Here is an 18,412-nt window from a genome sequence, read left to right as displayed (position 1 = left end):
TTAAAGACTTGGTCTTCACTTGTTTAAATAAATTCATGAATTTTTTTACTTTGCTTCTTATAACTTTCAGAAAGACAATTTTAGAGAAAAAATACAACCTTAAAAATAATTTTAGGATTTTTAAACACACATACCTTTTTACCTTTTAAATTCCTTCCTCTTCTTTCCTGACAATGTAAATCAATGTTCAAGTAAAAAAAAATTGTTTATTGTAAAGAATAATAAATCAATTTTAATTGAATTCTTCATTTTAGCTTCTGTTTTTTCAACGAAAAATATTTCTTCAAACTTATTATGATTAAAATTCCAAAAAATTATTCTGGCAAATCTAGAAAATCTGTAGAATCAAATTGAAATCTTATTTCAAAGTCTTTTGAATTTATTTTAAAATTTTTGTTCTGGAAAACCTAGAAGAAATAATGATTTGTCTTTGTTAGAAATATAGCTTGGTCCAATTTGTTATATATTCTAACAAAGTGTAGATTGGATTTTAACCAATTTAAAACATGTCATCAAAATTCTAAAATTAATCTTAATCAGGAAAAATTACTAATGATGTCCCATAAATTATTTTTTTTATTTTTTCAAAAAGATTCGAATTAGCTAGTTTTTCTCTTCTTTTTTTCGGTTGAATTTTGAATTTTAAAGAGTCGAAATTGAAGATAAACTATGTTTCAAAATTTAATTGTCATTTTTTTCGTGTTTTCTCCTCTTTTAAACCGTTCAATTAAGTGTAAATATCATTAATTACTAATAATAACATAGAGTTAAAGGTAAATTGAGCAAATTGGCTATTTCTGGCAATTTATTTAAGTGTGTATCAAAGTGGTAGCCCTTCGCATGAATCAGTACCCAAGAAGTAGCTCTTGGTTTCAAAAAGGTTGGTGACCCCTGGTCTAGGTGGTTCTCCTGAAACTTTCAGATAATATTCCAAAACTGTCTTGACGGTCCTTCTTACTCAGCATATATGTCATCTAAAGAACTTGGGATAGACCAGTAACTTAGATTCCCTTGGAGGAAGAACTGGTCCGACGCAACAGGACCTAAGTCAACAAGTTCCCAACGTTGTTTCAATGTCTTGTGCCTGCTGGCTGGAGTCCAGCAAACACGGTAATTTCAAAGCTTGATTAAGGTTAATAGGAATAACTGAAATGTTACTTAAGTGACCTCAAAATGTGTGTTTTCTACTAAATGGGCTTTTTGTACAAAATCCTACTAAATTGAGACTGAGAGTTTAAGCTGGCAGAAAGCGGATAATGTGTAAATAAATGTCGAGCCTTGAGGAGAACATGAAGTGGAATGCAGCAGAAGACAAAAGGACTCACCTCCCTGCTCATCCAACATGACCAGAGTCCTGATGCCGGCATCTTTACTCTGGCAGCCGCGCAGGGCAAAAGACGGCAGGAAGGCGAAGAAAAGAGAGAAGAAGAGGAAAGTCAACAAAAGGGGAATAGTGACTTCAAAGGAAAGCCATGATTCGTATTGGAGAGGGAATGGAAGACATGAGTTTAGAACAGGGGTGAAGTCAAGTATATTTATATAGCGCTTTTCTCTAGTGACTCAAAGCGCTTTTACATAGTGAACCCCATTACCTAAGTTACATTTTTAGACCAGTGTGGGTGGCAGTGGGAGCAGGTGGGTCAAGTGTCTTGCCCAAGGACACAACAGCAGTGACTAGGATGGAAGAAGTGGGGATCGAACCTGGAACCCTAAGGTTGCTGGCACGGCCGCTCTACTAACCGAACTAAGCTGCCCAAAGTTCGGTCCGGGGGTCATTTGTGGCCCACAGCTACATTTTTATTGCCCCGTGACACATTCCAAAGACAGAATAAACACGTCCCGGATTAAAACATTACACAAACATTCCCAAATTTACTGGACTAAACCATGTGGACCAAATTTACTGGACTAAACCATCTGGACCAAATTTACCGGACTAAACCATCTGGACCAAATTTACTGGACTAAACCACCTCGACCAAACTTACTGGACTAAACCATCTGGACCAAATTTACTGGACTAAACCACCTCGACCAAACTTACTGGACGAAACCATGTGGACCAAATTTACTGGACTAAACCATCTGGACCAAATTTACTGGACTAAACCATCTGGACCAAATTTACTGGACTAAACCACCTCGACCAAACTTACTGGACTAAACCATCTGGACCAAATTTACTGGACTAAACCACCTCGACCAAACTTACTGGACGAAACCATGTGGACCAAATTTACTGGACTAAACCATCTGGACCAAATTTACTGGACTAAACCATTTGAACCAAACTTACTGTACTAAACCCCCTCGACCAAACTTACTGGACTAAACCATCTGGACCAAACTTACTGGACTAAACCATCTGGACCAAACTTACTGGACTAAACCACCTCGACAAAACTTACTGGACTAAACCATCTGGACCAAATTTACTGGACTAAACCACCTCGACCAAACTTACTGGACGAAACCATGTGGACCAAATTTACTGGACTAAACCATCTGGACCAAATTTACTGGACTAAACCATTTGAACCAAACTTACTGTACTAAACCCCCTCGACCAAACTTACTGGACTAAACCATCTGGACCAAACTTACTGGACTAAACCATCTGGACCAAACTTACTGGACTAAACCACCTCGACAAAACTTACTGGACTAAACTATCTGGACCAAACTTACTGGACTAAACCACCTCGACCAAACTTACTGTACTAAACCACCTCGACCAAACTTACTGGACTAAACTATCTGGACCAAATTTACTAGACGAAACCTTTTGGACCGAACTTACTGGACTAAACCACCTCGACAAAACTTACTGGACTAAACCATCTGGACCAAACTTACTGGACTAAACCGTCTGGACCAAACTTACTGGACTAAACCCTTTGAACCAAACTTACTGGACTAAACCATCTGGACCAAATTTACTGGACTAAACCATCTGGACCAAACTTACTGGACTAAACCATCTGGACCAAATTTACTGGACTAAACCATCTGGACCAAACTTACTGGACTAAACCATCTGGACCAAATTTACTGGACTAAACCACCTCGACCAAACTTACTGGACTAAACCATCTGGACCAAATTTACTGGACTAAACCACCTCGACCAAACTTACTGGACTAAACCATCTGGACCAAATTTACTGGACTAAACCATCTGGACCAAATTTACTGGACTAAACCATCTGGACCAAATTTACTGGACTAAACCATCTGGACCAAATTTACTGGACTAAACCACCTCGACCAAACTTACTGGACTAAACCATCTGGACCAAATTTACTGGACTAAACCACTTCAACCAAACTTACTGGACGAAACCATCTGGACCAAACTTACTGGACTAAACCGTCTGGACCAAACTTACTGGACTAAACCCTTTGAACCAAACTTACTGGACTAAACCCCCTCGACCAAACTTACTGGACTAAACCATCTGGACCAAACTTACTGGACTAAACCACCTCGACAAAACTTACTGGACTAAACTATCTGGACCAAACTTACTGGACTAAACCACTTCAACCAAACTTACTGTACTAAACCACCTCGACCAAACTTACTGGACTAAACTATCTGGACCAAATTTACTAGACGAAACCTTTTGGACCGAACTTACTGGACTAAACCACCTCGACAAAACTTACTGGACTAAACTATCTGGACCAAACTTACTGGACTAAACCGCTTCAACCAAACTTACTGGACGAAACCATCTGGACCAAACTTACTGGACTAAACCGTCTGGACCAAACTTACTGAAATAAACCGTTTGGACCAAACTTACTGGACTACACCATCTGGACCAAATTTACTGGACTAAACTATCTGGACCAAACTTACTGGACTAAACTATCTGGACCAAACTTACTGGACTAAACTATCTGGACAAAATTTACTGGATTAAACCAACTGGACCAAATTTACTGGACTAAACCATCTGGACCAAACTTACAGGACTGAACTATCTGGACCAAACTTACTGGACTAAACTATCTGGACCAAACTTACTGGACTAAACTATCTGGACCAAACTTACTGGACTAAACCACCTCGACAAAACTTACTGGACTAAACTATCTGGACCAAACTTACTGGACTAAACCACTTCAACCAAACTTACTGTACTAAACCACCTCGACCAAACTTACTGGACTAAACTATCTGGACCAAATTTACTAGACGAAACCTTTTGGACCGAACTTACTGGACTAAACCACCTCGACAAAACTTACTGGACTAAACTATCTGGACCAAACTTACTGGACTAAACCACCTCGACAAAACTTACTGGACTAAACTATCTGGACCAAACTTACTGGACTAAACCACTTCAACCAAACTTACTGGACGAAACCATCTGGACCAAACTCACTGGACTAAACCGTCTGGACCAAACTTACTGGACTAAACCATTTGAACCAAACTTACTGTACTAAACCCCCTCGACCAAACTTACTGGACTAAACCATCTGGACCAAACTTACTGGACTAAACCACCTCGACAAAACTTACTGGACTAAACTATCTGGACCAAACTTACTGGACTAAACCACTTCAACCAAACTTACTGTACTAAACCACCTCGACCAAACTTACTGGACTAAACTATCTGGACCAAATTTACTAGACGAAACCTTTTGGACTGAACTTACTGGACTAAACCACCTCGACAAAACTTACTGGACTAAACTATCTGGACCAAACTTACTGGACTAAACCACTTCAACCAAACTTACTGGACGAAACCATCTGGACCAAACTTACTGGACTAAACCGTCTGGACCAAACTTACTGAAATAAACCGTTTGGACCAAACTTACTGGACTACACCATCTGGACCAAATTTACTGGACTAAACCATCTGGACCAAACTTACTGGACTAAACCATTTGAACCAAACTTACTGTACTAAACCCCCTCGACCAAACATACTGGACTAAACCATCTGGACCAAACTTAGTGGACTAAACCACCTCGACAAAACTTACTGGACTAAACCATCTGGACCAAATTTACTGGACTAAACCACCTCGACAAAACTTACTGGACTAAACTATCTGGACCAAACTTACTGGACTAAACCACTTCAACCAAACTTACTGTACTAAACCACCTCGACCAAACTTACTGGACTAAACTATCTGGACCAAACTTACTAGACGAAACCTTTTGGACCGAACTTACTGGACTAAACCACCTCGACAAAACTTACTGGACTAAACTATCTGGACCAAACTTACTGGACTAAACCACTTCAACCAAACTTACTGGACGAAAGCATCTGGACCAAACTTACTGGACTAAACCGTCTGGACCAAACTTACTGAAATAAACCGTTTGGACCAAACTTACTGGACTACACCATCTGGACCAAATTTACTGGACTAAACCATCTGGACCAAACTTACTGGACTAAACCGTCTGGACCAAACTTACTGAAATAAACCGTTTGGACCAAACTTACTGGACTACACCATCTGGACCAAATTTACTGGACTAAACTATCTGGACCAAACTTACTGGACTAAACTATCTGGACCAAACTTACTGGACTAAACCATCTGGACCAAATTTACTGGACTAAACCACCTCGACAAAACTTACTGGACTAAACTATCTGGACCAAACTTACTGGACTAAACCACTTCAACCAAACTTACTGTACTAAACCACCTCGACCAAACTTACTGGACTAAACTATCTGGACCAAACTTACTAGACGAAACCTTTTGGACCGAACTTACTGGACTAAACCACCTCGACAAAACTTACTGGACTAAACTATCTGGACCAAACTTACTGGACTAAACCACTTCAACCAAACTTACTGGACGAGACCATCTGGACCAAACTTACTGGACTAAACCACTTCAACCAAACTTACTGGACGAAACCATCTGGACCAAATTTACTGGACTAAACCACTTCAACCAAACTTACTGGACGAAACCATCTGGACCAAACTTACTGGACTAAACCATTTGAACCAAACTTACTGTACTAAACCCCCTCGACCAAACTTACTGGACTAAACCATCTGGACCAAACTTAGTGGACTAAACCACCTCGACAAAACTTACTGGACTAAACCATCTGGACCAAACTTACTGGACTAAACCACCTCGACAAAACTTACTGGACTAAACTATCTGGACCAAACTTACTGGACTAAACCACTTCAACCAAACTTACTGTACTAAACCACCTCGACCAAACTTACTGGACTAAACTATCTGGACCAAATTTACTAGACGAAACCTTTTGGACCGAACTTACTGGACTAAATCACCTCGACAAAACTTACTGGACTAAACTATCTGGACCAAACTTACTGGACTAAACCACTTCAACCAAACTTTCTGGACGAAACCATCTGGATCAAACTTACTGGACTAAACCGTCTGGACCAAACTTACTGAAATAAACCGTTTGGACCAAACTTACTGGACTACACCATCTGGACCAAATTTACTGGACTAAACTATCTGGACCAAATTTACTGGACTAAACTATCTGGACCAAACTTACTGGACTAAACTATCTGGACCAAACTTACTGGACTAAACTATCTGGACAAAATTTACTGGATTAAACCAACTGGACCAAATTTACTGGACTAAACCATCTGGACCAAACTTACAGGACTGAACTATCTGGACCAAACTTACTGGACTAAACTATCTGGACCAAACTTACTGGACTAAACCACCTCGACAAAACTTACTGGACTAAACTATCTGGACCAAACTTACTGGACTAAACCACTTCAACCAAACTTACTGTACTAAACCACCTCGACCAAACTTACTGGACTAAACTATCTGGACCAAATTTACTAGACGAAACCTTTTGGACCGAACTTACTGGACTAAACCACCTCGACAAAACTTACTGGACTAAACTATCTGGACCAAACTTACTGGACTAAACCACCTCGACAAAACTTACTGGACTAAACTATCTGGACCAAACTTACTGGACTAAACCACTTCAACCAAACTTACTGGACGAAACCATCTGGACCAAACTCACTGGACTAAACCGTCTGGACCAAACTTACTGGACTAAACCATTTGAACCAAACTTACTGTACTAAACCCCCTCGACCAAACTTACTGGACTAAACCATCTGGACCAAACTTACTGGACTAAACCACCTCGACAAAACTTACTGGACTAAACTATCTGGACCAAACTTACTGGACTAAACCACTTCAACCAAACTTACTGTACTAAACCACCTCGACCAAACTTACTGGACTAAACTATCTGGACCAAATTTACTAGACGAAACCTTTTGGACTGAACTTACTGGACTAAACCACCTCGACAAAACTTACTGGACTAAACTATCTGGACCAAACTTACTGGACTAAACCACTTCAACCAAACTTACTGGACGAAACCATCTGGACCAAACTTACTGGACTAAACCGTCTGGACCAAACTTACTGAAATAAACCGTTTGGACCAAACTTACTGGACTACACCATCTGGACCAAATTTACTGGACTAAACCATCTGGACCAAACTTACTGGACTAAACCATTTGAACCAAACTTACTGTACTAAACCCCCTCGACCAAACATACTGGACTAAACCATCTGGACCAAACTTAGTGGACTAAACCACCTCGACAAAACTTACTGGACTAAACCATCTGGACCAAATTTACTGGACTAAACCACCTCGACAAAACTTACTGGACTAAACTATCTGGACCAAACTTACTGGACTAAACCACTTCAACCAAACTTACTGTACTAAACCACCTCGACCAAACTTACTGGACTAAACTATCTGGACCAAACTTACTAGACGAAACCTTTTGGACCGAACTTACTGGACTAAACCACCTCGACAAAACTTACTGGACTAAACTATCTGGACCAAACTTACTGGACTAAACCACTTCAACCAAACTTACTGGACGAAAGCATCTGGACCAAACTTACTGGACTACACCATCTGGACCAAATTTACTGGACTAAACCATCTGGACCAAACTTACTGGACTAAACCATTTGAACCAAACTTACTGTACTAAACCCCCTCGACCAAACATACTGGACTAAACCATCTGGACCAAACTTAGTGGACTAAACCACCTCGACAAAACTTACTGGACTAAACCATCTGGACCAAATTTACTGGACTAAACCACCTCGACAAAACTTACTGGACTAAACTATCTGGACCAAACTTACTGGACTAAACCACTTCAACCAAACTTACTGTACTAAACCACCTCGACCAAACTTACTGGACTAAACTATCTGGACCAAACTTACTAGACGAAACCTTTTGGACCGAACTTACTGGACTAAACCACCTCGACAAAACTTACTGGACTAAACTATCTGGACCAAACTTACTGGACTAAACCACTTCAACCAAACTTACTGGACGAAAGCATCTGGACCAAACTTACTGGACTAAACCGTCTGGACCAAACTTACTGAAATAAACCGTTTGGACCAAACTTACTGGACTACACCATCTGGACCAAATTTACTGGACTAAACCATCTGGACCAAACTTACTGGACTAAACCGTCTGGACCAAACTTACTGAAATAAACCGTTTGGACCAAACTTACTGGACTACACCATCTGGACCAAATTTACTGGACTAAACTATCTGGACCAAACTTACTGGACTAAACTATCTGGACCAAACTTACTGGACTAAACCATCTGGAGCAAATTTACTGGACTAAACCACCTCGACAAAACTTACTGGACTAAACTATCTGGACCAAACTTACTGGACTAAACCACTTCAACCAAACTTACTGTACTAAACCACCTCGACCAAACTTACTGGACTAAACTATCTGGACCAAACTTACTAGACGAAACCTTTTGGACCGAACTTACTGGACTAAACCACCTTGACAAAACTTACTGGACTAAACTATCTGGACCAAACTTACTGGACTAAACCACTTCAACCAAACTTACTGGACGAAACCATCTGGACCAAACTTACTGGACTAAACCGTCTGGACCAAACTTACTGAAATAAACCGTTTGGACCAAACTTACTGGACTACACCATCTGGACCAAATTTACTGGACTAAACTATCTGGACCAAACTTACTGGACTAAACTATCTGGACCAAACTTACTGGACTAAACTATCTGGACCAAATTTACTGGATTAAACCAACTGGACCAAATTTACTGGACTAAACCATCTGGACCAAACTTACAGGACTGAACTATCTGGACCAAACTTACTGGACTAAATTATCTGGACCAAACTTACTGGACTAAACTATCTGGACCAAATTTACTGGATTAAACCAACTGGACCAAACCATCTGGACCAAACTTACTGGACTAAACTATCTGGACCAAACTTACTGGACTAAACTATCTGGACCAAATTTACTGGACCAAACTTACTGGACTAAACTATCTGGACCAAATTTACTGGATTAAACCAACTGGACCAAACCATCTGGACCAAACTTACTGGACTAAACCGTCTGGACCAAACTTACTGGACTAAACCGTCTGGACCAAACTTACTGGACTAAACCACCTGGACCAAATTTACTGGGCTAAACCACCTTGACAAAACTTACTGGACGAAACCATCTGGACCAAACTGACTGGACTAAACCACCTGGACCAAATTTACTGGACGAAACCATCTGGACCAAACTTACTGGACTAAACTATCTGGACCAAACTTACTGGACTAAACCACCTGGACCAAATTTACTGGGCTAAACCACCTTGACAAAACTTACTGGACGAAACCATCTGGACCAAACTGACTGGACTAAACCACCTGGACCAAATTTACTGGACGAAACCATCTGGACCAAACTTACTGGACTAAACTATCTGGACCAAACTTACTGGACTAAACCACCTGAACCAATCTTACTGGACGAAACCATCTGGACCAAACTTACTGGACCAAACTACCTGGATCAAACTTACTGGACTAAACCATCTGGACTTGCCAAAACCTTCCAGACTAAACCTTATGGACAGAACCACCAATTATGAACCTTAATAGGTAAGACTTGACATAGAGTAGTTGTTGTTTAGGTATTTACTAAGTGCTGAATCCAGACTCTACATCCAGCGGCCCCCAGGCAAGTTGCGTGGGACCCGTGCCCTACAGTGGTTTTGAGGGAATGACCTTCTGGACTGAGCCTTCGACCTGAACATGAACGAAACAAGCTGCATGCGATCTACTGATGAATTCTCCTGAGTTCTGTTTTCTACATATTTTCCCGTCTTTGTTGTGGTCCTTGGCAATGCTGCAAGAAGACCGTGTTCCCTGGTGGAGATGCTCACTGGGCCGGTATCACATATTTGTTGATGAAGCAACAGTCAAGTGGGATTTGTGTTACTAGTGTGCACTACTTCATGTGTACCACACAAAGACACACTTCATTAGGCAGACTGTGTGTTTGCAACAACAACAACATCAACATCTTCTTGCTCTCCATAAACTCCCACAGATATCCAAGTCCAGGGGCCACTAGCTTCATGCATCAGTTTTTTTGGACCCGGGCACGATCTGACCTTCGCGGGATGATGCATGGAGACCAGATCCGCGAGGTTGGTCGTGTCACTGATACTGGTACTCTCTTCTGTCACGCTGCCAGGGGCTAATGATCACTCTCACTGTAAATGTGGATGGCTCATGGTGTACTATATTTCTAAGGTACCATGGTAACCATCAGCGATGGGCCTACAATCTAAAGTGCGATATTTATTGCAGTATCATACATACATAGAATCATGGTAGTACCATGGTATAGTACAGGGGTCGGCAACCCAAAATGTTGAAAGAGCCATATTGGACCAAAAATACAAAAACAAATCTGTCTGGAGCCGCAAAAAATTAGAAGCCATATTACATGTGTCATGAGATATACATTTAATTAAGAGGACTTAAAGGAAACTAAATGACCTCAAATATAGCTACAAATGAGGCATAATGATGCAATATGTACATATCGCTAGCCTAAATAGCATGTTAGCATCGATTAGCTTGCAGTCATGCAGTGACCAAATATGTCTGATTAGCACTCCACACAAGTCAATAACATCAACAAAACTCACCTTTGTGCACTCATGCACAACGCTAAAAGTGTGGTGGACAAAATGAGACAGAAAAAGAAGTGGCATAAAACACGTCCTAGAAAGTCGGAGAAAGTTATACATGTAAACAAACTATACGGTGAGTTCAAGGACCGCCAAAATTAGTAGGACAAAACGGCGCTCGCCAAATACTCGAATCAGTAAAGCATGTTTAATACAAACAGTGTGCTTTATAACAATTAGGGAGGTTTGTGTCATGTTTGTCCTCCTACAGAAACCATACTAAAACAAAAAAATAGATTTTTTTCCCCTCATCTTTTTCCATTCTTCATACATTTTTGAAAAATCTCCAGAGAGCCACTAGGGCGGCGCTAAAGAGCCGCATGCGGCTCTAGAGCCGCGGGTTGCCGACCCCCGGTATAGTATATTAGTATTAAAAACACTGAATAGAATCATGGTAGTACCATGGTATGGTATCACGGTATAGTATATTAGTATTAAAAACAATGAATAGATTCATGGTAGTACCATGGTATGGTATCATGGTATAGTATATTAGTATTAAAAACAATGAATAGATTCATGGTAGTACCATGGTATGGTATCATGGAATAGTATATTAGTATTAAAAACAATGAACAGAATCATGGTAGTACCATGGTATGGTACCATGGTATAGTATAGTAGTATTAAAAACAATGAATATAATCATGGTAGTACCATGGTATGGTATCTTGGTATATTAGTATTAAAAACAATGAATAGAATCATGGTAGTACCATGGTATGGTACCATGGTATAGTAGTATTAAAAACAATGAATATAATCATGGTAGTACCATGGTATGGTATCTTGGTATAGTATATTAGTATTAAAAACAATGAATAGAATCATGGTAGTACCATGGTATGGTACTATGTATAGAATCCTATAATATCATGATATGGGTTGTATATATCATGGTATGGTATCTTAGTATAGTATCATGGTATGGTATCATCAGTACAGTATCATGATAAACTGATTAACAACCAGCACTGATGTCATGCTTGTTTAGCCACAAGGAATCATGGGAGTTCAAAGACTTTGTCACACACACAGCTAGAGGACAGGATGTGTCTTAGTGGGCCAACTGGCATTAAGTGTTGTGATGACATCGTGTCTTTATGCTTGGCTAGTCAACACACGCACACACACAAACATGCACACACGCACGCACATACGCAAACAAACACAAACACACTCACCCACGCATACACAAAAACACAAACAAGCATACACAAACGAAATGTGATATTTTGATAAGGGATATTAAATCTATGTTTATATATATATATATATATATATATATATATATATATATATATATATATATATATATATATATATATATATATATATATATATATATATATATATATATATATATTAAGTTAAGAAAAAATATTTTGCAGCGTCATTTTTGTATTTAAAACAATCTATATTATTTGTACATTTTTTTCAGATATGTCATTTTCTAATATTAAATATTTACCACTTTTGATAGAATTTGGACAATGGTTGCTGCAAATTTACCTGAAAATATCCACCCCCTTCTTGAAGCTCATCGAGAGAATGCCAAGAGTGTGCAAAGCAGTAATCAGAGCAAAGGGTGGCTATTTTGAAGAAACTAGAATACAAAACATTATTTCAGTGATTTCACCTTTTTTTGGTTACGTACATAACTCTGCATGTGTTCATTCATAGTTTTCATGCCTTCAGTGACAATCTACAATGTAAATAGTCATGAACATAAAGAAAACACATTGAAATGAGGAGAAGGTGTGTCCTAACTTTTGGCCTGTACTGTGTATATATATGTACAGTATGTATTTTATATACATATATATATATATATATATATATATATATATATATATATATATATATATATATATATATATATATATATATATATATACACACTACCGTTCAAAAGTTTGGGGTCACATTGAAATGTCCTTATTTTTGAAGGAAAAGCACTGTACTTTTCAATGAAGATAACTTTAAACTAGTCTTAACTTATATATATATATATAACCTGCTACCAAAGAATGTACAACAATTCTTCTCAACTAAAGAGGAGAAATATAACCTTAGAGGAAAAAATAATTTAAAACATTTATATGCACGTACAACACTTAAAACTTTTAGCATATCAGTATGTGGAATCAAATTATGGAATGGATTAAGTAAAGAAGTTAAAAATTGTACTGATATGATCCAGTTTAAGAGGTTGTTCAAAATAATAGTGCTTACAAAGTACAAAGAAGAAGAATTATAAGAAATACTTCTAACCTTATTAAAAATAAGATATTCTTCATCTCAGTATGTTAATAATGACTGAATTAATTAATTACATATTATAAAACTGTTGTGTATACTAATTCATAGATGTTATTTTATTATATAAAAAGGTCAGTAAATGATTCTATATCAGTGTAAACGCTTTGAAGTGGGAAAGGGGTAGGATTAAATAAGCTTTGCTTCTTCCTACTCCTTTTCGGGCATGATGTAAAATGAAATGATATGAAATTGTGTGACGTATTAAGATGTAAGTGTGTTCATGTTCGAAATAAACTAAAGAAAGAAAGAAAGAAAGAAAGAACTTTAAAGAAATACACTCTATACATTGCTAATGTAGTAAATGACTATTCTAGCTGCAAATGTCTGGTTTTTGGTGCAATATCTACATAGGTGCATAGAGGCCCATTTCCAGCAACTATCACTCCAGTGTTCTAATGGTACAATGTGTTTGCTCAATGGCTCAGAAGGCTAATTGATGATTAGAAAGCCCTTGTGCAATCATGTTCACACATCTGAAAACAGTTTAGCTTGTTAAAGAAGCTACAAAACTGACCTTCCTTTGAGCAGATTGAGTTTCTGGAGCATCACATTTGTGGGGTCAATTAAACGCTCAAAATGGCCAGAAAAAGAGAACTTTTATCTGAAACTCGACAGTCTATTCTCGTTCTTAGAAATGAAGGCTATTCCACAAAATTCTTTGGGTGACCCCAAACTTTTGAACGGTAGTGTATATATATATACATACACAGTATATATATATATATATATATATATATATATATATATATATATATATATATATATATATATATATATATATATATATATATATATATATATATATATATATATATATACATACACATATATGTATATATATATATATATATATATATATATATATATATATATATATATACATATATATATATATATATATATATATATATATATATATATATATATATATATATATATATATATATATAAATAAATAAATAAATAAAATATATATATATATATATATAAATAAATAAATAAATAAATAAAATATATATATATATATATATATATGTGTATGTATATAACACTATATATTATATATCTATATACAATATTTATTTCCATCTTCTTGCGCTTCTAACTTAGCAGGACTTTATGAGGTTGTGCCTGAGGAGAAACGCTGTCACACTGCCTACACTGCTATCGCACATCTACCGTAAATATACATTTATATAGCTGTATATTAAAGGTTATGTGGGGCGCGTGCGAGGAGAATTAATCCGGGGTCACATTAGCATGGGACAAGGACGCTGACCTCCCAGTGGCAGCCATGTTTTATGGCTGTCAACATAGTGTCCTATCCTCTTGTCTCAGGCTATTAAAGTAGTCTCATAATAAAGAATGATGTATATATTATATTTCACATATATATAGTCTGTTCGTGCATTTTTGAAATGTGCTTTTAGTTCACGTTGCTGTGTTTACGTGCGGGTGCGAGGCCAGGCAGGAGGTTTCCTGCTCCGCCTGCCGTGTGCTTATTCAATTAGCGTAATCTTGACCCCGACCCCTAAGCCTGTGCGACGTCGAGGTCGCCTGCGCCGGCACGTGCCTGCGGGTCCAGGAAGAGGAGTGCACTTGGCTTTAATGCTGCATCTGGAACGACGCCAATCAAGCGTGGACGCTCTCGGCGGAAAGAAACGCAGAAATACACGCAAAAGACATTTTCTGGCATGAAAACGAGGGCGCGGTTGAGGTCATGTCTACATGGCGGACAGTGGAGTAGAGTCGTGAGACTTTGACAAAACATACAGTTTTAATTACAGATGTCCGATAATATCGGACTGCCGATATTATCGGCCGATAAATGCTTTAAAATGTAATATCAAAAATTATCGGTATCGCGTGTCAAAAAGTAAAATGCATGACTTTTTAAAACGCCGCCGTGTACACGGACGTAGGGAGAAGTACAGAGCGCCAATAAACCTTAAAGGCACTGCCTTTGCGTGCCGGCCCAATCACATAATATCTACGGCTTTTCACACACACAAGTGAATGCAAGGCATACTTGGTCAACAGCCATACAGGTCACACTGAGGGTAGCCGTATAAACAACTTTAACACTGTTACAAATATGCGCCACACTGTGAACCCACACCAAACAAGAATGACAAACACACTTTGGGAGAACATCCGCACCGTAACACAACAGAACAAATACCCAGAACCCCTTGCAGCACTAACTCTTTCGGGACGCTATAATATACACATATAACATAGAACTTTAAATATAGTGGAAGTTACTGTGGTTTATCTGTTATACAGTGCGGAATGTACGTTATAGGTTATATACTGATGTATATAAAAAGAAGACAGTAAACGCTCTGAAGTGGGAAAGGGGTAGGATTAAATAAGCTTTGCTTCTTCCAACTCCTTTTCGGACATGATGTAAAGAGAAATGATGTGAAATTCCCATCCATCCATTTTCTACCGCTTATTCCCTTCGGGGTGGCGGGGGGGGGGCTGGAGCCTATCTCAGCTATAATCGGGCGGAAGGCGGGGTACACCCTGGACAAGTCGCCACCTCATCGCAGGGCCATGATGTGAAATTGTCCGATGTATTATACTGTAAGTGTGTTCATGTTCGAAATAAACTATAAAAAAAAGAAAAGAAAAAAGAAAGAAAGAAAAAAACACTATGGCTATTCCATCCCTACAAGCCTGTTTCGCAGGGAAACCTGCGAAACAGACTTGTAGGGATGAAATATCCTCGTTTTTTTTCCCTGACCTAACATAGAACTATAAGTATGTTTTTTCAAATTATAATTGTTATTTTTATTGACTTTTTATTGTATTTATTAATTTACTTTTATTTGTATTTACATTTTATTTGATCTATTTATGTATTTTTTTTATTTGGTTTCACTTTTCACGTACACACACCAGGTATGAAACATTTTTGTTACGTCCTAATTTCTATTGTAGTTTTATTTATACTTTTTATGTCCATAAATTTATTTTATTGCTAATTATTATTCGTAATTTTTTCTGTATTGTTAAAACGCTACACATCTTTTTAAGTGAGGGAATATTCAAACTACTAACGTCACTGCCAAAGCATGGAAATATGGCACTGCCCTATGGAACATTGACAATGAAAACGGGGCAAAAAATGTAATTTAAAGCCAAAATTTCAGAATAACTCTCACCAATAGAGTAATATTTGTGTACATTAAATTATTCTGATCTCCATCTTATGATACTAGTGATTGTTTCCTTGATTTAAAAAAATAAAATAATTAAAAGGTCTCCTCCAGATCCGTGAATCCCACCGAAGGGCATTCAAAGTTGACATCTTGGTAGAGATAAAGACCCTACTAATTAATTTTTGTGGTTTTCGGTGCTTGGTGGAGGCAATAACAACAACAATGTTAATCCTGCTAACTAGTGGTAATTATAACATGACCTTTTGTTGTTTTTGTTGCTTGGTGGAGGCAATAACAACAACAATGCTAATCCTGCTAATTAACTAACTAACTCATGGTGATTATAACATGACCTTTTGTGGTTTTTGTTGCTTGGTGGAGACAATAACAACAACAACAATGCTAATCCTGCTAACTAACTAACTAACTAACTAATGGTGATTATAACATGACCTTTTGTGGTTTTCGGTGCTTGGTGGAGGCAATAACAACAACAATGCTAATCCTGCTAACTAACCAACTAACTAGCTAACTAGCTAACTAACTAACTAGTGGTATTTATAACATGACCTTTTGTGGTTTTCGGTGCTTTATGGAGCCAATAACAATAACAATGCTAATCCTGCTAACTAACTAACTAACTAATGGTGATTATAACATGACCTTTTGTGGTTTTCCGTGCTGGGTGGAGGCAATAACAACAACAATGCTAATCCTGCTAACTAACTAACTAACTAGTGGTAATTATAACATGACCTTTTGTGGTTTTCGGTGCTGGGTGGAGGCAATAACAACAACAATGCTAATCCTGCTAAATAACTAACTAACTAGTGGTAATTATAACATGACCTTTTGTGTTTTTTGTTGCTTGGTGGCAGAAATACCAACAACAATGCTAATCCTGCTAACTAACTAACTAACTAATGGTAATTATAACATGACCTTTTGTGTTTTTGTTGCTTGATGGTAGCATTACCAACAACAATGCTAATCCTGCTAACTAACTAACTAAATAGTGGTAATTATAACATGACCTTTTGTGGTTTTTGTTGCTTGGTGGTAGCAATACCAACAACAATGCTAATCCTGCTAACTAACTAACTAAATAGTAGTAATTATAACATGACCTTTTGTGTTTTTTGTTGCTTGGTGGTAGCAATACCAACAACAATGCTAATCCTGCTAACTAACTAACTAAATAGTGGTAATTATAACATGACATTTTGTGGTTTTCTGTACTTGGTGGAGGCAATAACAACAACAACAATGCTAATCCTGCTAACTAACTAGCTAACTAACTAACTAGTGGTAATTATAACATGACCTTTTGTTGCTTGGTTGCGGCAATAACAACAACAATGGCTCATTCTACTAAGGGACTTAATATCCAACAAACGGTGAGTGCGGTCTGAAGCGGGTCTCGAACCCGCGGCCCTACACTCCTTAAGCCGAGCCGCGGCCACCACACTTGCATGCAGAGGTGGCGCGCGTAAAAGCATCCGCTGTTGGCGCTGGAGTGAGTTATGATCAAAAGTCTATTATGCGCGGCGTGTTAGTTATTTTTAACCCTCCCGTCTCTGGAGAGAAGCTGGCGTTGTCAAAAAGTTGTCTTTTGTCCCAGCGTGGTGATGAGAGGCCTGCTAACTCTGGCAGACACAACCAGGACACCTCACTCTGGAAGTGCAGGCTTCCAATGGCGGGCTGGGGGGAGGAGGAGGAGGCGGAGGAGGAGGAGGAGGAGGCGGAGGGAGGCGCTTCATTC

General features: G+C 38.3%; 1 protein-coding gene across 2 annotated transcripts in view; it reads right to left on the bottom strand.

The window, feature by feature from the left end:
* Nucleotides 1-18,412, bottom strand: part of LOC133631075 (synaptosomal-associated protein 25-A-like) — a 101,570-nt gene that overhangs the window by 36,940 nt on the left and 46,218 nt on the right. For both annotated transcript variants that reach the window (XM_062023113.1, XM_062023108.1), the window contains exon 4: nucleotides 1,326-1,374. In XM_062023113.1, coding sequence (XP_061879097.1) covers nucleotides 1,326-1,374 — 49 coding nt within the window. The remainder of the gene's footprint in view (nucleotides 1-1,325; nucleotides 1,375-18,412) is intronic.

Source organism: Entelurus aequoreus, linkage group LG02 (genome assembly GCF_033978785.1).
Source record: "Entelurus aequoreus isolate RoL-2023_Sb linkage group LG02, RoL_Eaeq_v1.1, whole genome shotgun sequence".
NCBI lineage: Eukaryota > Metazoa > Chordata > Actinopteri > Syngnathiformes > Syngnathidae > Entelurus > Entelurus aequoreus.
Note: the sequence above shows the minus strand (reverse complement) of the source record. Positions and strands in the feature narration are given on the sequence as shown.